General features: G+C 56.7%; 2 protein-coding genes across 3 annotated transcripts in view; one reads left to right on the top strand and one right to left on the bottom strand.

The window, feature by feature from the left end:
• The first annotated feature begins 247 nt into the window (after nucleotides 1-247).
• Grin2c (glutamate ionotropic receptor NMDA type subunit 2C) lies at nucleotides 248-12549 on the top strand. Its single transcript, XM_012514502.2, has 12 exons — nucleotides 248-1340; nucleotides 3675-4273; nucleotides 4748-4862; nucleotides 5620-5831; nucleotides 6024-6189; nucleotides 6447-6600; nucleotides 7567-7692; nucleotides 8010-8239; nucleotides 8614-8774; nucleotides 9335-9522; nucleotides 10439-10671; nucleotides 10997-12549. Exons 1-12 carry the CDS (start codon nucleotides 645-647, stop codon nucleotides 12128-12130), a joined length of 4014 nt encoding a protein of 1337 aa, XP_012369956.2. The 5' UTR covers nucleotides 248-644; the 3' UTR covers nucleotides 12131-12549.
• Nucleotides 12550-16063: 3514 nt separating this feature from the next.
• Nucleotides 16064-22203, bottom strand: part of Tmem104 (transmembrane protein 104) — a 54144-nt gene continuing 48004 nt past the window's right edge. For both annotated transcript variants that reach the window (XM_004630073.3, XM_004630074.3), the window contains exon 10: nucleotides 16064-18325. In XM_004630073.3, coding sequence (XP_004630130.1) covers nucleotides 17565-18325 — 761 coding nt within the window. In that variant the 3' untranslated portion in view covers nucleotides 16064-17564. The remainder of the gene's footprint in view (nucleotides 18326-22203) is intronic.

Genomic DNA, 22203 nt, shown 5'->3' with positions numbered 1-22203 from the left:
GGAATTGAACCCAAAGCCTTCACACTGAGCTACTTTCTTAGAGCTTTTTATTTACTTTATCCTCTGATATTAGGTTAGAATGATCCTGTGTGCCAGTGATAGGCTGGGCCAGAGGGAGGGGAGACGATGACGTTCATTGCCCAGAGGCCAGAGGACAGTGTCTGCCAGGTGCAGCCACAGGGGGGAGGGTCCTGGAGTTGGCTCTGTGTCCACACAAGCAGGACACTGAGCAGTCGCATATGTGCTGGTGAAGGACAGATGGAAGAAGTGGTTTTGGCTGTAGAGAGGACTGGGTGGGGCACGGGGAGTCAGAGCTGCCTTCCTTCTCCTGGCTGAGGGCTGTCACCTGTAGGATAAGGCTGTGGATGACAGAAAGGAGGCTCAGAGCTGTGAGACAGGTCCCGTGATTAGCTCAAGATGAGAACCTGGCTTGGAGGGGCCAGAGGTGACTGCCCCAAGACCACACAGGTGGTCTGCATCAGATCTGGGACTCAAGTTCAGGTCTGTCTGGCCTTGAACGTGACATCATGCACCACACCATGCATGCTGCCGTGCACGTGGGCACCATGCTGGCATGCTCAGTGCCCCTTGCTGGGCAGAGCTTGGAAGGCGGAGCTTCATAGCCTGGGCCTTTCTAGCTGCAAATGCAGTTCAGTGGTAGAATGCACGGTGACAAGCTTCTGTCCTGGCCTCATTCTCTCCCAGCCCTTCCCCCTCAAGTGTCTTGGGGACACTCAGCTAACCTTTGTCTCTCCATGTCTGTCTCTGTGTTTGTTTCTCTGTCTGTCTGTCTGCCCTTCTCTTTATGGAGGGAGGTGTCCCCCCTTACCTGTCCCCCTCTGAATATGTGTCCTCTGGCCCTGGCCCTCATCTCTTGCCTGGTTGTCCATCTGCCTCTCCCTGTGCCTGTCCCGGTCTTTCTGCAGGAGCCTCCAGTGGACATGGGTGGGGCCCTGGGGCCAGCCCTGCTGCTCACCTCCCTCCTGGGTGCCTGGGCAGGGCCAGGCCCAGGGCAAGGTGAGCAGGCGGTGACAGTGGCCGTGGTGTTTGGTAGCTCAGGGTCACCACAGGCCCAGGCCCGTGTCCGCCTCACCCCCCAGAGCTTCTTGGACCTGCCCCTGGAGATCCAGCCACTCACTGTGGGAGTCAATAACACCAACCCCAGCAGCCTCCTCACCCAGATCTGCAGCCTCCTGGGTGCTGCCCGTGTCCATGGCATCGTCTTCGAGGACAATGTGGGCACTGAGGCTGTGGCCCAGCTCCTGGACTTTGTCTCCTCCCAGACTCATGTGCCCATCCTCAGCATCAGTGGAGGTTCTGCTGTGGTCCTCACCCCCAAGGTGCTTGTCCAAAAGCATGTCCTCTGCTCCCTTGGGCTCAGAAAAGGGCTGGGGCTGGGGGCCAGGGCTGAGTCTGGCCCAGGCAATGGCTCGGGGGCTGGGAACAGAAAGGAGGTGGAGTTGAAGGTGTGGTAGGGGAGGGTGTGAGAGCATGTTCTCAGGTTTCAGGAGACCAACTTTTTTAGGCTGCTATGCAGTTTGTCTGTGGCTGTACCTCAACCCACTGCTGCAGTGGCCAGGGGCCTACCCTCTGCTTCTCTGGGAGTGCTCAGTTAGTCAGCCAGGAGACCTGGATTACAGGGTCAATTGGGAATGGGGATCTGATGCCATGCCCTCTGGATTATTAAATTCACCCATAGGAGCTGGGCATGGTGTTACACATCCGTAATCCCAGAACTTTTGAGGCTGAGGCAGGAGGATCCCCATGTGTTCAAGGCCAACTTGAACTACGTGATTGAAGGCTAGACTGAACTACATAGTGAGGCCCTGGGGGCGGTGGGAGGGGGAGACAGAGAGATAGAGAGAGAGAGAGAGAGAGAGAGAGAGAGAGAGAATAAATAAATAAGCTAAAAGGTTCCCCTGTAGGGGACATATCCCAGGGCAAGTCACTGTTTCCAGCAGGTGGGAGGCCCATGCCACCTTCAAGGTACTTGCAGTCTCCTGGGGAGAACATTCTCAACACAGCACCTGCAGTTTCATACCAGAAACTCAGAAGGAAAAATACAGGAGGCCAGAAGGGAGGGAGTCTTGTGGGGCTCCTAAGGGGCAGCTGGCAGGAAGGGTGAGGAGCTGGGAGAGTTCCAGACCAAGGAGTAGGTAGTGCTGTTAGAAGCTTTAGAATAAAGAAGTTGAGGAGGAGGTGAGTCTCTGTTACATGGGAGACAGTGGCTGTTACTTCAGTGGCAGGCAAGAAAGGTACTGAAGGAAAAGGCTGATCTGATATGCATCTATCTATCTATCTATCTATCTATCTATCTATCTATCTATCTATCTATCTATCTCTGGGGATTGAACCCAGGGCCCTGGCATTGAGCTACATTCCCAGCCCCCTCTCTTTTTTGAGCTAGAGTCTTACTAAGTTGTCCAGGTAGGAATCCACCTTTTGATCTCCCTACTCAGCCACTGTTCCTGGCCCAATTTGTCTTTATTTCACTACTACTTTCTTATGGAGAATTTTGTGCAGAAGGGACTATAATGAGTCCCCACCTCCTTCCCACCCCCCGGCCAACCTCCCCAACTCCCTCCTATGTGCTAAACTGAAGCAAAGCTCAATCCTCCTATTGTTCCACCCAGAAATATTTCTGTACATATCTTTAGCAGACAAGGGTTTTAAGAAATAAAGCTACCATGTTATCGTATCTAAAATATAATAAAAATTCCTTAACCTTACCAAATACCTGGCCAGTGCTCACATCTCCCAAATGTCTCATGAATACCATATTTATTTATTTATTTGGCAGAACTGGGGATTGAACTCAGGCCCTTACGCTTGCTTGCCAGGGAAGCACTTATTCCACTGAGCCATCTCCCCGGCCCCTAGATATTTATTTTTAAGTCTACTCAAGTCAGTAGCAGCTGGTGGGTATGATTTCTGAGTCTCAACCTGTAGGCTTCCCCTTTATCTCTTACTCTCTCTTTTAGCTGCAATTTATTGATTGAAGAAACTGGGTTGTTTAGAGTGTAGTTTCCCCCATTAGCTTTTCAGAAGCATCAGGAGGTGGCAGTGTAGTGAAATTTCTGAGGGGCTACAGTGCCACCTAAGACACTGTGCCAGCCCAGCCTCCAGCTGTCAGGACTTCGCGCTTTAGAGGTGGCAGCGGCCCTGGGAGAGAAGAAGCACAGTTCTCGCCCTGACTCTCCCAGTTATCTTTGGGTCCTCGACATCAGCTCTCAGGACAGTGGTTCTTAGAGCCTGCAAAAAATACAGATGCCTGGAGTCACATCTGAAACTCAGATTTAATAGGTCTAAGGTAGAGCTTCTCAAATTAGCCAAAAGAAAAAGCTGAGAAGCTTATTAAAAAATGCAGATTCTGATCTAATCAGTAGGTGTGGCCCAAGAATCTATTTCTAACAAGTTCCTGGGTGCTGCTGTTTGTGGTGCAGTATGGTCACGGGGAGCGGAGCGGGCCTGCGTAGCTTACAGAGCTCCACGGGTGATCCCGATGGGCAGCCGGATAAGGAGCTGCGTAGGGCAGGGGGACCGCGAGGCTTTGGGGCACGGGTTGGGGAACCTACAGCGTAGTGCTGGGCAAGGGTTTCGCCGAGCCCGGCGGCTTGGGGTGGGGGCGGGGCTCCGATCGCCCCGCCCCGGCTCAGGCCCCGCCCTGCCCCCAGGATCCGGGCTCCGCCTTCCTGCAGCTGGGCGTGTCCCTGGAGCAGCAGCTGCAGGTGCTGTTCAAGGTGCTGGAGGAGTACGGCTGGAGCGCCTTCGCCGTCATCACCAGCCTCCACCCGGGCCACGCGCTCTTCCTCGAGGGCGTGCGCGCCGTCGCTGACGCCAGCTACCTGAGCTGGAGGCTGCTGGACGTGCTCACGCTGGAGCTGGGCCCGAGCGGGCCGCGCGCGCGCACCCAGCGCCTGCTGCGCCAGATCGACGCGCCCGTGCTGGTGGCCTACTGCTCTCGCGAGGAGGCCGAGGTGCTCTTCGCCGAGGCGGCCCAAGCCGGCCTGGTGGGGCCTGGCCACGTGTGGCTGGTGCCCAGCCTGGCACTGGGCAGCACCGACGCACCGCCCGCCGCCTTCCCCGTGGGCCTCATCAGCGTTGTCACCGAGAGCTGGCGCCTCAGCCTACGCCAGAAGGTCCGCGACGGTGTGGCCATCCTGGCCCTAGGCGCCCATGGCTACCTGCGTCAGCATGGTGTCCTGCCAGCCGCCGCCGGGGACTGCCACAGCCACCCCGGGCCCGTCAGTCCTGTTCGGGAGGCTTTCTACAGGTGGACACCGGCACAGGCATGGGGGAGAGAGGTGGAGGTGCTTTAGGTGCTTCAGGAGCTTGGCCTAAATTCCACCTCCTAGTCGCTGTGTGCCTGGCTTCAGGGCTCTCATCTGAAAATACAATAGGTGTCAGGGTGTCGCCAGGATGGTGGGGTGAATACAGGAAAACACTCAGAACAGAAATCCAGGTGTAGAGAAACATGTCCTGTAACCCTAGCACTCTGGGAGGCTGAGACAGGAGGATTGCAAGTTATAGCCTACTCTAAACAGCTTAACAACTCAGGAAGCATTGTCTCAAGGGGGAAGGGGCGCTGGGGATGTAGCTCAGTGCACAGGTTCTGGGCTCCATTGCTAGTATGGCAAGAAAAAGGTGCATAACAAATGTGTCTTACTGTTGATTTGGGGGGGTGGGTTCCTGAGCAGAGCCACAGGCTGGGGTACCAAGACATCCTGGCTTCTCTTTCCCCTCACAGGCACTTGCTGAATGTCACCTGGGAGGGTCGGGACTTCTCCTTCAGTCCTGGTGGGTACCTGGTCCAGCCCACCATGGTTGTGATCGCCCTCAACCGGCACCGCCTTTGGGAGATGGTGAGAAGGGGGTGAGCCCAGGGTCCTTGGTTCCTCTCACGTGTCCCCAGTCTCAGTTGAGCCAAGAGCTGAACAGAGGCCCTTCTGTCCCTTACCCAACCCCTCATCTTCCAGGTGTCAGCTAGCTCCTCCCCCACTGGGAAGCCTTGCAGAGCCCCCAGGGTGGGTGAGGCCCCTGCTCTGGGCTCCCCTCCACTGCAGAGTTCATCAGGCGCTGGGTCCTGGCCCAGGTGGGGCAGCCCAGTCTGTGCAGACCAGACAGACATGTAGACAAATAGGGTACAGAGAGATGGGTGCTAGAATGGAGATGCGGGCAAGATTTTGGGGGGATAGAGAGGAGGAGCCAGACTTCATTCTCCCCTCAAAGAAGGGAATTAGGGGAAGCTTCACAGAAGATGGGACATTGGAGGCAGACTATGGGGGTTGAGTAGGAGCTCAGCAGGAAAGGGTGCCAGCCTAGTATGGAGAGGGGCATTTTAAAGTGACATGGCAAGTGGGTTTCGGGGCATGGAGACTGAGGAAGTAGGACTGGGCGATGGAGTATGTTGGGCCTCAGTGTGAAAGGCCTTGAGGCCTGTCCTGCTGGCCCATGCTTAGCAACTTGCTCTGGTCTCCAAATGTCCCCACCCCAGCCCTTCTGTGTCTGCCCGAGTTGTCCCTAGGTGAGAGGGAGGACTCTTGGCCCTAGCAGACTACACTTAGGCACTGAGGATAGCAAGGCTAAAGGTCCCGGGCTGAGGCTGCCTGTCCTCTGCAGGTGGGTCGCTGGGATCATGGTGTCCTCTACATGAAGTACCCAGTGTGGCCTCGATACAGTGCCTCTCTGCAGCCCGTAGTGGACAGCCGGCACCTGACAGTGGCCACATTGGAAGAGCGGCCCTTTGTCATCGTGGAGAGCCCTGACCCTGGCACCGGTGGCTGTGTGCCCAACACTGTGCCCTGCCGCAGGCAAAGCAACCACACTTTCAGGTCTGGTGCAATCTGGGTGCTGCTGTGGAGTTGGCTGTTGAGTGTATATATTTTATGCATGGGCTCTGGGGTGAGGTCTGCATGTTAGGTTGGGAGGAGCTGCTGGGGTTGCTGGTGACACTGGGCTCTGACTCTTGTGGTCTCTCGGGCTCTGACTCTTGTGGTCTCTCGGGTCTCTGGGCTCTGACTCAGCAGCAGTGACACAGCCCCCTACACCAAGCTCTGTTGTAAGGGCTTCTGCATTGACATCCTCAAGAAGCTGGCAAAGGTGGTCAAGTTCTCCTACGACCTGTACCTGGTGACCAATGGCAAGCACGGCAAGCGAGTGCGCGGCGTGTGGAATGGCATGATCGGGGAGGTAGGCCCGCCCCTGGGCCACTCTGCCTGCTGCCAGGCCCTATGCCTCTCTCAGTCACCCCCCGGGGTGGGAGGAACTGGTTTGCCACCAGTGATAACCCTCACCCAAGGACAGTCAGTACTTGGAAGGTGAGCTCTGAGGGCCCCAGGCGGGAATGACAGATTCCATTGGTGGGCGTGGCTGGGGTGCTGGGAGAGGACAGGAGAGAATGCTGCAGCCCTTGGGCACCCCTTTGCTGATCCCCTTGGGGCTCCCAGGTGTACTATAAGCGGGCAGACATGGCCATTGGCTCTCTCACCATCAATGAGGAACGCTCTGAGATCGTAGACTTCTCTGTGCCCTTTGTGGAGACGGGCATCAGTGTGATGGTGGCGCGAAGCAACGGCACCGTGTCGCCTTCAGCCTTCCTGGGTGAGGCTGGGAAGAGGGCCAAGGGGGTGGGCATGTGGGAATGGGTAGAGGGAGGGTGGGGGCGGCCCTCGGGGTGGAGCAAGCAGCCTCAGAGACGCAGGGGCCATCGGAGGAGGAGGAGGAGCTGGAGAAGGAAGAGTGAACCTGGTGCCATGTTCTGAGTCTGGGAAGAGTGGGGAGACGGAGGCCAACCATGAAGCCATTGTGAGGGGCCAGAGCCAGGACAGGGGGCCGTGGATGCAGGGAGGAACGCTGAGGGGAGTGCGGGAGAGAGGCCAGCTTCTCATTCAGCTGGAGCTCAGCGTTGCTCAGCCAGGCCTCCAGGACAGCCGCAGCCAGGGGTGGGAGGCACAGCCGCAGCCAGGGGTGGGAGGTACAGCCAGGGTCCTCGCCCTCCCAAAGCACCGAGCAGGAGACCAGGTGGGACATGCAGTGGGTGCTGGTGCAGAGAGCTGCGAAGACGGGAGGGGGCTGAGAAAGGGAGAGGGTGGTCTCCTCCCCCCGGGTGGCCTTAGGCCAGCCGCTGACCTCTCTGAGTGCAATCCTTGGTCACAAGGCCAAGTCCCATGTCCAGGGTGATCTTCACAGCACAGGAACAAGTACTCATGGCTGTAATGATTTCTTCCTCCGTGGGACTGAGACCTGGGGTCTTAGTTTCCATGTCAACAGGATGAGGAATAAGACCTGACCTCAGAGGCCCTGAGTCCAAGCAGGGGGATCCCATCATCCAGGCTGGGCCAGCCAAGGGATGTGAAGAGAAGTCTTGTAGGGGAGGTGTGCCTGATCCCGGGCAAGACGCCTCCTTGTGGTCTCTCCTGGCACTCTGCTGCTCGGACAATCTGAGGCCCTTTTGGCTGCACACACAGGGCTGGCAGGACCCTCCTTAGACCTAGTGTTAGCAGTCTCTACCTGGTGAGCCAGGCTGGGGGGCACCAAGGTCTCTGAGTCACCTTTCTCTGTCCCCAGAGCCCTACAGCCCAGCAGTGTGGGTGATGATGTTTGTCATGTGCCTCACCGTGGTGGCCATCACAGTCTTCATGTTCGAGTACTTCAGCCCTGTCAGCTACAACCAGACCCTCACCAAGGGCAAGAGTAAGCTGTACCTGGCAGGGTGGAAATAGCCACTGATGGGTCCCTGCCTAGAATGGGGCTTCCCCAGGAACCCTCTTGTGGGGGGCAAGAGGAGCCCAAGCAGTTGGGTGTGGTGGCTCATGCCTCCCAAAGCCCTGGGAGGCCAAGGCAGGGGGATCACAAGTTGGAGCCCAGACTGGGCAACTTAGTGACTCAGTGAAAACCTCCCTCAAAATAAGAAAAGGCTGGAAATGTAGCTCAGTGCAAAGGCCCTCAGTTCAGTATCCAGCAATAAAAAAATAATCAAAGCCTGAGCAGTACCCCCTTTTGCATCCCAGAGCCTGGGGGTCCATCCTTCACCATTGGCAAGTCCGTGTGGCTGCTGTGGGCGCTGGTCTTCAACAACTCAGTGCCCATCGAGAACCCCCGGGGTACTACCAGCAAGATCATGGTCCTAGTCTGGGCTTTCTTTGCTGTCATCTTCCTCGCCAGCTACACTGCCAACTTGGCCGCCTTCATGATCCAGGAGCAGTACATTGACACAGTGTCAGGCCTCAGTGACAAGAAGGTTCCAGGGCCTTGGCTGGTGGGGGGCGGGTGGGTGGGGTGCTTGGAGCAGGGACAGGCCTGGGGCAGGCAGACACAGGGCAGCTGGAAGCTGGGGAATTTAAATTGGGGGCTGGAGCAGGAAGAAGCTATGGGGCTTGGTGAGGAGGGGGCTGGAGACAGAAGATTACTCTCGTCCACTGACTGAGGGGCTTGGGTAAGTGTCCCCTTTCTCAGGCCTCAAGGTGCCCATCTGCAAAGCACAGGAGCAGCCTGGACAGTGTGTGCAATGATTCCATTCTGATGATGCAAGCCCCTGGGGTCGGGCTGTAGGCTGGGTTTGGGGGCTCAGGTGCATGAAAGCTTGGATGAAGGGGACAAATGGCTCACCTGCAGTTTCAGCGGCCTCAAGATCAGTACCCGCCCTTCCGCTTTGGCACGGTGCCCAATGGCAGCACGGAGCGGAACATCCGCAGCAACTACCGAGACATGCACACCCACATGGTCAAGTTCAACCAGCGCTCAGTGGAGGATGCACTCACCAGCCTCAAGATGGGGTAGGTCTCTGGCCCTGCCCCCGTCCTCCGTCTCTGGCCATGCGTCTCCACAGTTGTGTCTCTTTTGGAGACACCCAAGGTAGGAACAGCAGGGCTGGGCTGTCCTGTGTGACTCCTGGAGAGGATGTGACAAGGTCTCGGGACAGAGTGGAGCTTGAGAGTGCCGAATCCTAACCACTAGACCACCAGGGAAGTTCAGAGTGGAGCTTGATGTGAAAACATGCCCACCGTGTGTCCCAGAAACTCAGCTGTGGGGTTGGTCAGAGGTCACCTTGGCCTGAGATGGTGCTCCTGACCTTCTCTTGGCCTTAGGGGTATGGAGAGGCTGGGCAGAGGGGATATGTGTCCTCTGGGGGCAGAGTCCCCTGGCCTTTCTGAGAAGAAGGGTGTGCAGTTCCTCGTTACATCTAGGACCCAAGGGTTCCAGAGAAGGCTCTGCCCATTTGTCCCTCTGCAGCAGTACCCAGTGGGATCATGTGTTCAAATGCCTGGCAGGCTCCAGGCTTGGGTTCCCCCTCCTTTCTTTATGGTCCCTGAGCCTCAGGACTGTATGTCCCCAGGAAGCTGGATGCTTTCATCTATGATGCTGCTGTCCTTAACTACATGGCGGGCAAGGATGAGGGCTGCAAACTGGTCACCATCGGCTCTGGCAAGGTCTTCGCCACCACCGGCTATGGCATTGCCATGCAGAAGGACTCCCACTGGAAGCGGGCCATAGACCTGGCGCTCCTGCAGTTCCTGGGTGATGGTGGGTACTGCCACAGCTGGGGACCATGGAGGGTCTGTATTGGGCCCCAGACCGCAGGGTTGTCAGGGTCTCTACCCTTCTCCATGCCTAGGCCATATGGGTAGAGAGAGGTCCCTGGGAGTGAGCCTAGGCAGCTAGGGAGAGGCAGCTAGGAGCAACTGGATGGAGACCTGTGGTTGTGAGTGATCTAGCCCAGCTGCCCCTAAGTCCACAGAAAACTTCGAAGTTAGCGGAGCTCCATCTTGATTAGATAAAATTTTGTCCGAATTCCCCATGACACCTAATAAGGAGGGCAGATAATGAGGGTGCTGCAGGCTCTTTGTGGCCCCGCTCCAGGCTTGGCATGGAGATGGTCAACAAGTGAATGAATGAATGAATGAATGAATGAATGAATGGCTGCTGACATTTACCTGACCCACAAACCTTTATTGGGCACACAGGTGTACTTTGCTGGGGGTAGGCAGGTGGAGGATACAGAGGCTAGAACACCTCACTTCACCCCTCCCCAGTGTCCTCTCTGCTTTTTGTTCTTCTCCTCCTTCAGCCCTTCCTCCTTTCTTCCCCTTCCTCCTCCTCCTCTACCCTTCCCCTTCCTTTTTGGTGGTACGGGGGATTGAATAAGGGCCTTTGTACTGAGCTACATCCCCAACTTCTTTAGAAATTTTAATTTTTTATTTTAAGAAAGGGTATTGCTAAATTGCTAAATTGCCCAGGCTGGGCTTCAATTTGCAGTCCTCCTGCCTCAGCCTCCTAGAGTGTGGATTACAGGTGTGCACTGCCACACTGGGCCTTTTCCTTTCTTCTTGCTGGTTGACTTTTTGCTCATTGACTCCTCCTGGCTCTGCTGAGCCTCCATCCAGGCTTGTGGATGTGCTACGGGGTCTTCTGAGCAGCTGTGACCCCCTCCCCCCTGCAGGAGAGACACAGAAACTGGAGACAGTGTGGCTCTCTGGGATCTGCCAGAATGAGAAGAACGAGGTGATGAGCAGCAAGCTGGACATTGATAACATGGCTGGGGTCTTCTACATGCTGTTGGTGGCCATGGGGCTGGCCCTGCTGGTCTTTGCCTGGGAGCATCTGGTCTACTGGAAGCTGCGCCACTCGGTACCCAGCACGTCCCAGCTGGACTTTCTGCTGGCTTTCAGCAGGGTAGGTGCGCACCCTTGCCCAGAGCCCGGTTTTAGGGCCCCAACTCAGATCGGGCAGAGCTGGTCAAGGCCCCGTTTGCAGATGTACAGACTGAGTCCTGAGAGGCGGCATGGCTTCCAGGGTGGGGGGCAGGGGTCCCCACAATGCCCTTTGCCATACACTGTGATCAGGAGAACAGTCAACCTTCAGAGTTCACAACCTCCTTCATCTGCAGGACGGTGCCTGGCGCCTAGCAATTCTCATGAATAGTTGGTTCTAGGTCTTAGAAGGCTGAGGCGTCGGACAGGGCGGGCCGCTCACAGCCTGCTTCCCCTGTTCTGCCCAGGGCATCTACAGCTGCTTCGGCGGGGTGCAAAGTCTTGCCAGCCCCGCACCGCAGCCCAGCCCAGCCCTCACTGCCGGCTCGGCCCAGGCCAGTGTGCTCAAGATGCTGCAGGCGGCGAGGGACATGGTGACCACGGCGGGCGTGAGCGACTCCCTGGACCGTGCCACACGCACCATCGAGAGCTGGGGCAGCAACCGTCGCGTGCCCCCGCCCGCCTGTGTTGGCCCCGCCCCGCGCCCGCCCACCCCCACCCCGCCGCCGCCCCAGCCTAGCCCCAGGAACTGGGGGCAGCCCTCCGGGGGTCCCGCCACGCTAATGCGCAGGGCCCCGCAGTCCCCAAGCTGCTGCCCGACGCCTGGGACGCAGCTGCCCAACGTCTCCCGGGTGTGCAGTCGGCCCCCTTGGGAGACGCGGTGGCCAGTGCGGGCCGGGCGCAGGGAGCAGCACCTCTCGGCCTCCGAGCTGCGCGCGCTCCCAGAGCGCCCTCTGTCCCCTGCCCACTGTCACTACAGCTCCTTCCCTCGAGCCGACAGATGCCGACGCCCCTTCCTCCCGCTCTTCCCGGAGCCCCCGGAGCCAGATGACGTGCCACTGCTAGGCCCGGAACAGCTGGCCCGGAGGGAGGCTCTGCTGCGTGCGGCCTGGGCCCACGGCCCTCGCCCGCGCCACGCTTCCCTGCCCAGCTCCGTGGCTGAGGCCTTCGCTCGCCCTGGCTCGCTGACCTTCGGGTGCACCGGCCACGCCTGCGCCTGTCCTGATGCCCAACCCGCCTGCAGGCGCCTGGCACAGGCACACTCCATGCGGCTCCTGTCCCACCGGGAGGCCTGCTGGGAGGGCGTGCCTGCTGCGGTCCAGGCCTGGCAGCCTGGGCAGCGCATCTGCCTGCACACCCACGCCCAATTGCCCTTTTGCTGGGGGATGGGCTGCCCTCACCTCCCACCCTGTGCCAACCAAAGTCCCTGGCTCACTGAGGCCTGGGGCCCTCCAGCGCACAGGAGCAGGACCATGGGGCTGAGCACAGGCTACAGGGACAGTGGGGCGTTGGAAGAGGTCAGCAGGGGAACCTGTGGGGCGCAAGGCTTCCTGGGACCTTGCACTTGGAGGCGGATCTCCAGCCTGGAGTCAGAAGTGTGAGATGCCAGGCACTCCGGGTTCCTGTTGCTCTGGATTCTCTGCCTGGCACTGCCAAGGGAAGAAGGCAGGCAGGTTGGATCGTTTCGGGCTTCTACTGTGAAATCCTGGCCATGGAACCCCGTTGGCAGGTGATGGCTTTCTTGGCCACCTCAGTGACCTTAGCAGGCTCAGGTCCTAGAGTGGGCTGGGCTATTGCTGTCTCCATAATCACACAAAGTCCTGCCCACCCAGCCTGAGTTACAGTGAGCAGAAGGGTGGGACCCCAGAGGGTGACCCTGCCTGGATGTTCGTCAGTCCCTGGTCATGGCCGCTGTGGCCTTGGCTTGGGGGCATGGAGGCTGGAAACTTGAGGTTGGGGTAGAGACCTCCTGCCTCTTGCTCCACCTAGCTGGAGTTTCCTCCAGGACATTAAACCGACCTTTTACAATTCACTGGCCCTGGCTGTCTCATTCTGCACTCTGGACGGGGCATCACAGCCTGCAGGCAACAGCATCATGGGAGTATCCTGGAGAGGCCAACTGCTTGTGTAGCTGGGTAGCTTCCTGTGAGGAAGACAGTCTCGATCTGGGGTGTGAAGTAGCTGAGGAAGGGGCTCCAGGCAGCAGAAGCCACTTAGCACTCAGTGCCAGTTCAACCAGTGCTGGAGGTGACACTGTGCTCAGCCTGGACATGGTAAATGGAGTTAATCCTTCAAGGCTCTTTGAAAAGAGAGCTTGTGCCAGGGCTGTGGTTGTCCTCCCTTACCAGGACCCCCTGGGAGCCTGACACTGTCAAGCTGGGAACGGCTATAGAAGGTCAGCTGTGGGGAGCCTGCCACATGGGCCTGTGCCTTGACTGGCTACATCTACTCAACGCCCTTGGATGTTGGCCAAGTGGCATTAGGGCTGGGTGAGGCTCAGCCTCACTGCTGCCAGGACTTCTCAGGTGGGAGAATCCAGCCATCATTCCAGCCCTCTAACCTCCCTCTGGGGCTCCCAGCCAACCTCCTTCTGCTGTCACACTTCACTGGCCCTGCGCCAGCTCACAAGATAGCTCTTGCTTATACTATGCAATGCTTTCACATGTGCATTGACATCTGTCCTTCCACAGTAACTGTGAGGCAAAGAGCCATTCATGTGGCTATCCATTCTGAGCACAGAGGGACCATCCATAGTTAGACCCTTCCCCCACTGATGAGGGTGTACAGGTTGAGATGAAGCAAACGGGAGGGAGTGCTGAAGGCGAAGACCACTGGAGTCTGCCCAGTTTCCTCTCCCTTAGCTCCTTGCTGGTGCTCAAAAAGCTGGGTATCCTTTTCAGTTTCCCAAGCCCCCACTGTTTGGGTGAAGGCCAGAACTGGACCTTTATGATTTACTTTAGGGATAAAACAGTAGGATGGGCTATACCTCCATTCATGGTGAGTCTGACTGTCCCCAGAAAGGGTGGCCTTCATCCATTATGGTCAAGTTCACTTTCTCTACAAGATCAATGTTCTTAGCTGGAGCAAGGTCCAGATCAGGGGCTCAGCAACATGTGTGAGTCTTGGGGTGTGCATGAAAGGAGCTTGACCTTGGTCACAATCACAGTACTGACAGTTAAGTACTGGCCCCGAGGTTCTGAACTTGATCCCTTGTCCTCCCCGAGCCTGGTTTGCAGTGCAGCTCCCAGGCAAAAGCTGCAGCAGGTGAGGCTGGGAGGAGTCGTGAGGTCTAGACTGCTCCGCTTGCTGCCCAAGATCATTAATAACTAAGAACTGGAAAGCTAATTAAGAGCCAAATGTAGAGCTGAGCCTGCTGCTGGCTTCGAGGAGGGGCAGCTTCTGCTCACAGGGCCCAGCACTGGCTGTGTTGTTTTTTCTCCATGAATATTTGGAGGGGTGTGCTGGGAAAAGGAGATGCAGAAGGACAGTCATGGTGGGTCGAGACGAGCAGCCTGGCTCCCTGCACAGAGGCACCACGCTCTGCCTCTCCTGACTCCAATGGGAGCCTTGCAGGGTACAAGGAAGGGATACTATGGCTACTTTAGCTCCCTAAAGAAGGGCCTGAAAAATGCGGCTATTATTGTTCATTTCGGCATGACATCGGGAAAGTCTGACCCTAACGGTAGGACGATCTTAGTCTTCACAGGTTTTTTGCTGCTATTCCCCTATTTTCTCTCATCTGTCTTTAGCCAAAATCTCCTGCCCCTTTTCCAGGGAGCTAGCTTGGGGGAAAGGGGGAGGAGCCCAGAAAAGGGCCAGCATCATGTCCTCCACCAGAATCCAGCCTCTCCTGCTTTGGCCCCCAACCCCTATGCTGGGGCTGAACCCAGGGGCAGTCTACCATCACTGCTGCACCCCCAGCCCTTTAAACATCTTGAGATGGGGCCTAAGCTGCCTGGGTTGCCACTGAGCTTATGATCCTCCTGCTTTAGGTACCTGAGCTTAAAGGTGTTCATCACAATGCTGGGCTCTGCCTCGTACTTTGGAAGGGAGGGGCTGGCTATTCAAGCCTCAAGGGGGGCTGGGAAGCCAGAGCCAACACATCTCCTCAAAAATCCCTCTAGGCCCTGAAGAATTCTGATTAGTTTCCTGCTTGTGCATTGCAGCAGGAAGTGGCTACAACGCTCCTCTCATTAGAAGCCTGGAAACCAGTTAGGTGTCTGGAGTCGTGAGTCCTAGGTCATGGGTTACAACTGCAGCTAAGGCTGGCAAGCGACAAGGGAGATAAGCATCAGTAAACAGCTTTACCCAGCGAGCACTTCTGGGCCAGGCGCTAAGCTCACTCCTTTAATTCCCAAGACGATGGGCCATATCCGTGCTGTTACCCCACTTCACAGAGGAAGAGGACTGGTGGCTTGCACAGGCTGTGCCCTCCTTACAAGCTGCTTTATTCAGTGTGCAGGGGACACTGCCAGCCTCACAGAGGACAGCTGGCAGGGCTCTTCTGGATTGTGGTCTCTAAGAGCCAGTTTTTCTGTGGCCCCTGACAAGAGTCAGTCTTGCTTGGGACTCTGCCACCCTGCAGGCTGAAGCCTCAGCGTTCCACAGTCCCTGGGCTGATTTCCTGGGAGGCCAAGCAGCTCCGGTATGGGCCTGTTGCTGAGGCTGCTCCCCGCCCTGCGTGGAGAGCACAGCTGTGGCCTGGGGCCTGGGCCTGGCCCTGTGCCCACAAACACCTTCCAGCACTCAGCAGTGCCTTCCAGCCTGTCACCTGCCATCTGCCTCATCACCAGGCCTCAGCTGCCACTTTGGCCTCAGGTGAACAGCCAAGGCTGCTGGCACCAGGCTCTGGGGCTCAGGAGGACCTGGTGCTTCAGCAGGGGGCAATACAAAGAATGCTACTCCCACCTTGGCCTTGCCTGTCCTGGGGACATTACTGGAGGATGCCGAGTTTAGCGTCTCCTCCAGTGACACCTGTACCTGGGACCAGGCTGGGATGGCATCCTCGGTGTGCTCCCCACCACTGACCCTCTGCAAATGGAAGTCATGACCTAGCTTGCCCATCTTTATCAAACTGATGTAAAAACGTGCAGGTGACTAGGGTTAATATATGTGGTATCACCCCAATATCTAGCTAATCAGGGTTCTTTCTTTTTACGCTAGCCTGCCTGGCTGCATCAGTGGCAGAGGCCTGGTGGTATAGAACAAGGCGACCTCACATGACCTCTCGCAGAACAGACAGCAGGTGGAGATAGAGGAGAAAAGACAGTGGTACCGGGAAGGGCCCCAGCTTGGCATCAGAGACGTGGTCACCCTGGGCCAGTTCCATCCAGGGCTGGGGCTGCCGGCTGGGAGGTGGAGGGGAACTCAGCCACTAGGGCTGGCTTGAGATTGTCACATAAATCAACCCGAGCTTTATGATGCTAATCAATTTGCATCCAAAATTTGGTTTGGAGCCTGGGGCAGCAGGATGATTTAATTTGCTTTGTCCTTAAGCAAGAAGGAATATAATTGGAGAAGAGTAAGTACAGATGTTTTAATTGAGTTCTCAGCAAACAGCTGGGCAGCTTCAGGGAGAGCCCAAGCACAGGGTGCCAGGCAGGTCTTTGTCATTCCGGGCTTCGCCATCATGGTACTGGCCTCTTCGTGCATTCCAGGGCGCGGTGTCCTGGAAAGATGCCACAGTGGCAGATGGGGAAGGGGAGTTTCTCTTCACATGGGTGGAAGCTGGTGCCACGAGCGGAAAGCCATGAGAACAGTCGGCATGCGACAGTAGTGACAAAACAGTGAAGTCAACTGTCACCCACGACTCTTAGAGGTGGAGATGCTAGGGCCAGAGGTGGAGGGGTGCTGCCTGCAAAGCCCACATCTCCTGCAAATCCCACAATCTGCCCTGGGCCGCAGGACACCCCGCATCACCTGCTGTCCAAGCTTTAATAAAGATGCTGAGATACTGAAGGGAGGAGGTGAAAGTTCCCGCACAAGGGGTGAGCAAGGCACTGAAATCAACAGGGAGGGGCAGGGGCTTGAGCCCCTGATATCCCCAGAGGCAGCTCCGAAGCAAGCTGCTCTACACTCCAGGATGGGTGGGGCCAGGCCCGGGGCTGGGGGAAGTCAGGGTCAGGAAGGATCCCCAGCTCCAAAGCAGAAGGCACATGGAAAATGTAGTTCACTGGCCACTTGGGTACCAAGGTGACTGGCCCAGTAGGTGCATGCGTGATTGAGGAAGAGGTGAGTGGCACCTGGCCTTCTGCCATGGGAAAGGTGGCAGGGGCTTTGTCCAACCCACTGGGCTCTGTCCAGTGTCACAGAGCATGTGACCACTGAGCACCTCCGGACAGACTCTGAGGGGGCCACCTCTGGTGTTGGAGCAGAGCATGGCAGCGAGCTGGGCTTCTGCTCGGGAGGCCTGACCTCCCCTGCGTCGGCCACAGCTTACAGCTTGCTGTGTGTCCTGCAGAATGCGTGTGCCATCTTCCTGCTGCCCAGAGCTGGCACCCACAGCAAGGGGCCTCACACTCTGGCCTGGGGACCCTGGTGCCAATTAGCGCTCCCTCTTCTCATCACTGGGGCTGGCCAGGCTTACCTTAAGGACCAGTACTTAGCAACTCAGGCTTGGTAGGAAGGTGGGCCCTGCCTGTCACAGGCAGGCTGAGTTAGGATGGCTATAGCCTGGGATTGGCCCCCGAAGAGGCAGCAGCTGCTAGTGGTGGACACACAAGGGTGCAGGAGGGGCTGAGAAGGATGGGGAGGGACAGGGGCCTGTTATAAATAGTGGCAGTGCCAGTCTGCCTCTTCTACCATACAGAGGGAGGAGCCTGCCTCCAGAGGTAGGGGTAGAGTGTAAAACAGAAGGGTACCTTCTAGAATCTGGGAGTGGCCACATGTGGCCCCAGTAAGCTAGGCCAGGTGCGGATCAGGCAGTCCTGCGGCAGGGAGACCTCCTGCTGAGGAGGCCCCCTGAGAGCCCCTGCCTTGCCCTCCGCGAAGGCCTGGGTGGCAACGAAATCTTCAGTTACCAGGGATGTCCTGCCATCAGAGCTTGGTCTCGCTGAGGACGATGTTGGCTGTGACAAAGAAGAAACAGGAGAAAGCCCAGAGTAGCACGAAGCCCACCCAGAATGTGTGGTGGAATGGGGACCTGTGCTTGTTGACAGTCCCATAGCCAAAGGCCAGCTCAGTGTCCTTGCGGCAGAGGTATACCAGGAAGGCAGGGATGACATACTGGATGCCAGTACCCGCGTAGGCCCCTGTGATGCCCACCAGGGACTCCAGGTCATGGGTGCAGAAGGCCACCAGCACAGGGGGCACGAGGGTGATAGTGGGGAACACCACTCGGTCTACCACCCACGGGTATGTGCCGCCCTCGCGGTGGAAGAGCGTCTTCCAGTTGTTGCGTAGGGTCACAGCGATGATGGGGAAGTTGGTGCTGATTGTGAAGACGGGAAAGAGGCCCAGGAAGAAGCGGACAGCGGCCAGGCTCACGGCATCACAGCGGGCAAAGTTGAGTGTGTACATGTCCATGAGGCTGTCTCCACGGAAGCAGAAGATGGCAGTGAAGGACAGGAGGCCGTAGAAGGCCAGGATCAGCGTGTAGTCCAGGAACACTAGGCGCGTGAGGTGGCGCTTGGAGGAGACGGGGGTGATGAGGGAGGGCAGGGAGTGCTGGCACATGAAGGAGTAGACGCACACCCCAAACAGGTTCCGGACCCCTGAGAAGTCAGCCAGGGGTGGGCGCCCCTCCCCTTGCCCCTTCCCGATTCGGACCAGGGCCAACACGATCATGATGGCGAAAGCTGGAAAACAAGACAGGGTAGTGAGCCAGAGGGGACAGAATTACCCTCCCTCCGCCAGGGTCTGGTGTGGGGCCCAGAGGCACAGGGGAAAGAATCTTTAAATGTAGATTCATGCAACTCCAGAGCCATGTTCTGGGGCGGGTCAACAGCGCTGCTGGAAGTAATCAGGGTCCTGTGCATCCTTCTCCATGTTCTTTCTCTTTCTTTCTCCAGTGGAGGGGGAGACTGGGCATGTCCCAGAGCAGGGAGGTGCTGGGGTGATCAGCAGGGTGAACTGGCCTTGGTGAGCGTGACCAGCTCGCGGCCCCCAGCCCCAGGGCTCTCTCAAGGCCTCTGCCAGCTCCTGCAGGGAGCAGGCTGGGTCTGCACACCATTCCTTCTTCCCCCCTTGGTTTTAGGATGTCTGCCTGGCGGAGGGCAGAGGGCAGAAGGGCACAGAACATTTGGAAGGAGGTATCCTCTGCCAGGATCTGCTGAGAGCAAAAAGGCAGGGATTTGCGCAGAGGGGAGTGCCCGGTACTTCAGCAGGCAGGAGCAGCCAGTGGTCCCTCCAGGGAAGGGGCACCACAGGGCAGTGCTGAGGACTGCGGAGTGCTGAGCTGCTTCCACCAAGGCTGAGGCCTTGGCACAGGGCTCTGTTCTCCTGGGCCTGGTGGAACAGGCAGGGGGACCTGTGACATTATTCAGAGCAATGAGGGCTTCCACCGTGTCTGGCTTCACCCAGTAGCCTTGTACAACGGCCCTCCTCTTGCCTCTGCCAACCTGGACACTGGCCTGCCAGTCTGTCCTCCAGAACATGCTCCCTGAAGGTGGCGGAGTGCCAAGCCCGCACGCAGCAGGCTGCCTACACCCAGCAGTGTTCAGGAAGAACTGCGGACCTAAGGACAAGGATCCCTGGCACTTCTAGATCCTTCTGTGGCTCTCTGGCCTACTGGATACCTACTATCCAGCTTTCCCAGAATTGCCACAGTTAGCTACTCAGCTACTGGTGGTCTACTCAGAGACCACTAGGGTCCCTGTCTCCATTCTGGAATTGACAAGCCCCTGCTGTCTCTCTTCAGAACAGATCTCAGAGCCCCTCCAGCCTGTGCCCCGGTCCCTCAGGTAAAGCCATGGGAAGATGTGACACTTCGTGGTGAGCAGTACAGACAAGTTGAAGAACGGTGGGCCAGCAGTGCCCGGAGGTCAGCTTCTGCCAGCTCCAGCAGAGGCTCAGGGCTCTCCTGGGGTGGGGAGGCTGCGGACCTCCACTGTGTCCTTGGGGTCCAACACAATCCTGGCTCCTAGGAGGAAGAAGTCACTCCACAGTGACCCACTAGAAGCCAGGCTGACGTCTTCCCACAATGACAACTGAGAGCAGGGCAGGATCATCTAGTACTTTTAATCAGAACTGCCTGACACTGTCGGGGACAGGAGGGGAGGGAGGGAACAGCCCTGTGAAAATTGCCAATAAAAAAGATGATTTGTTTCCACCTTTCACAGCCTGTTCCAGCCCACCACGCCTGCCGCTCCAGGCCGTCACAAATCTTCCCAGTCCCAGCTAGTCAAGGGGAAGCAGCGACCCAGTTCCTTGAGCCTCAGCCTTGGCCCTGGGGAGTCTGGCTCAACCTAGAGATTCCTGGGATGGCTGCAGGAGGTCTGTGCCTAGCAGAGGTCAGTGAGGAAGACCTGGGCCACATGATGTGGGACAGTAGGCAAAGGCTAGCAGGGAGGGGAGTCTCGGTGCCAGGAAGGGGTACCAGGGTGACGGAGCAGGGCCAGGTAGGGCTGGGGCTGGGGCTATCTGGCTATTACCCACTGTGGGCAGGCACTTGGCCCAGGCCAAGGAGGCAGCTGCTACAAGGCAAGATTCACTGCTGCTCCGTCCTACCACTCATGGCCCCACTCCAGGCCCTCAGCAAGGCCAATGTGGATCTGAGAAGAGGCCTGTTATGGTTTGTGTCTAGTTGTCCCCCCAAAGCCTCATGCAGTCATGGGGTGAGGACTTCTAGAGTTTGTGTTAACTCATGATCCACTGGGATTATGTGTGATCCAAGGCTGGGATTATGGGTTTTAGTACTGCTGGGATTACCCATAGGTGGGTAAATACTGGGAGGTACCCATAGGTGTGAGTACTTCCCCTACCCTGGGGCAGGTAATTTGCATGACAATGTAAGGAGGGAAGAAAAGCTAGCTGCTTGAGCTGCTGCTATCTCTCCCTTGCGCTCTTGCTCTTTGCTGCCGCCATGAAAGGTTGCTTTCTGCTCTGTGCTGCTCTGCGTTGGACCTAGCTGAGTATGGACTGAAACCTCCAGTAACTGTGAGCTAAATAAACCTTTCCTTCCTTCATTTTGAGTGTCAGGTATTTGTCCTAGCAACAAGAGAAGAGTAACTAAGACAAGGCCTGTGGAGAAATCTCTGAGCTGTTTTTCTGCTGCTTGACCTCGGCCTTGGACTCTGGGTCCTATAAGCACGCAAGAGGGTAAGCAGGCAAGAGGGCAGGTGGAAGCTGGCTTTTTTTGTGTTTGTGTGGGACCAGGGATTGAACTCTGGTCCTACTGAGCCATTTCCCTGGCCCTAAAGCTGAAGAAGCTGGCTATTTAGATGCGCACATGTAACTGTTTCCAGCCTGGATCTCAGTTAAGTGTTCTCTGCCTCACTGTTCCCCATCCCTAGATCTCCAACGGTTGGAGGAGATATAGGTAGAAAGTGGCTTGGGTGTTGAGGGAGGCTTTTTTTTTTTTTGCGGAACTGGGAATTGAACTCAGGCTCTTGCGCTTGCCAGGGAAGCACTTATTCCACTGAGCCATCTCCCCAGCCCCTATTGGAAGAAGGACTTTTTTTTTTTTTGGCAGCCTCAAGATGCCTTCAGGGCATTTCTGGTTTGGCATGAGTGTCTGCGTTCGAACCATAGCACCTGAGCCTGACTGCTTTGTTTACACAGGCACTTAAACAACGGAGCTAATGGGCAGGCCCCAGCTTTTTTTTTGGTGGAACTGGGGATTGAACTCAGGCCCTCGCACTTGCCAGGCAAATATATTCTACTGAGCTATCTCCCAGGCCCTGAGGGAGGCTTTGTGGATAGCCCTGACTAGGGCTTTCTTTATTACAAGTTACGAAGTAGGTTTCCAAGAACAATGAAAGTGCCTGCCTGGCAAACGCATGGTCCCAGTACCAAAAAAAAAAAAAGTTAATTCAACACGTGGCCGGGTGTGGTGGTGCACAGATGTAATCCCAACACTCAGGAAACTGAGGCAGGAGGATCGTTGTAAGTTTGAGACCAGCCTCAGCTACAAAGTGAGCTTAACACCAGCCTGAATTGCATAGTGAGATCCTGTCTCAAAAAAAAAGGACAGAAATAGATAAAATAAAATAAAGGCCAGCCAGATAGGTCAGTGTATTAAAACACCTGCTTAGGCACACACAGGGACCAGGGTTCAATCCCCAGAGTGCTATGCCAGCCCTGCCCCCAGGGCACACTGAGACTGGCAATAGAGACTGGGGGGGTGGTACGCGCCTGTAATCCCAGTGCTTGTGAGGCTGAAAACTGGAGAATCACTACAAGTCTGATCTGTGTAGTGAGACCCTGTACTAAATACACAAAATAAAAAAAAATAATAATAAAGCATATACCTATGTATTCCCCTCACCTAAATATATGGGGCCTCCAAAGAAGTTACCTTAGGGGACTCCATCTTTATGTCAGTGATGACGTGGGATATCTTCTAGAACTTTTAGGGTGGCCTACAAAGCCACAGCTATGGGTGAAAAGATGGGTTTTAGCTATGAGTGGTGGTACATCTGTAACTGCAGCACTGTGGAGGCTAGGGCCAGAGGACCACGAGGGGGAGGCCAGCCAGGGCCATACAGTGAGGCCCTCTTCTCTCTCTCTCTCTCTC

Source organism: Octodon degus, unplaced genomic scaffold, assembly GCF_000260255.1.
Source record: "Octodon degus isolate 3935 unplaced genomic scaffold, OctDeg1.0 scaffold00033, whole genome shotgun sequence".
Taxonomy (NCBI): Eukaryota; Metazoa; Chordata; class Mammalia; order Rodentia; family Octodontidae; genus Octodon; species Octodon degus.
This window is presented reverse-complemented; position numbering and strand designations above follow the sequence as displayed.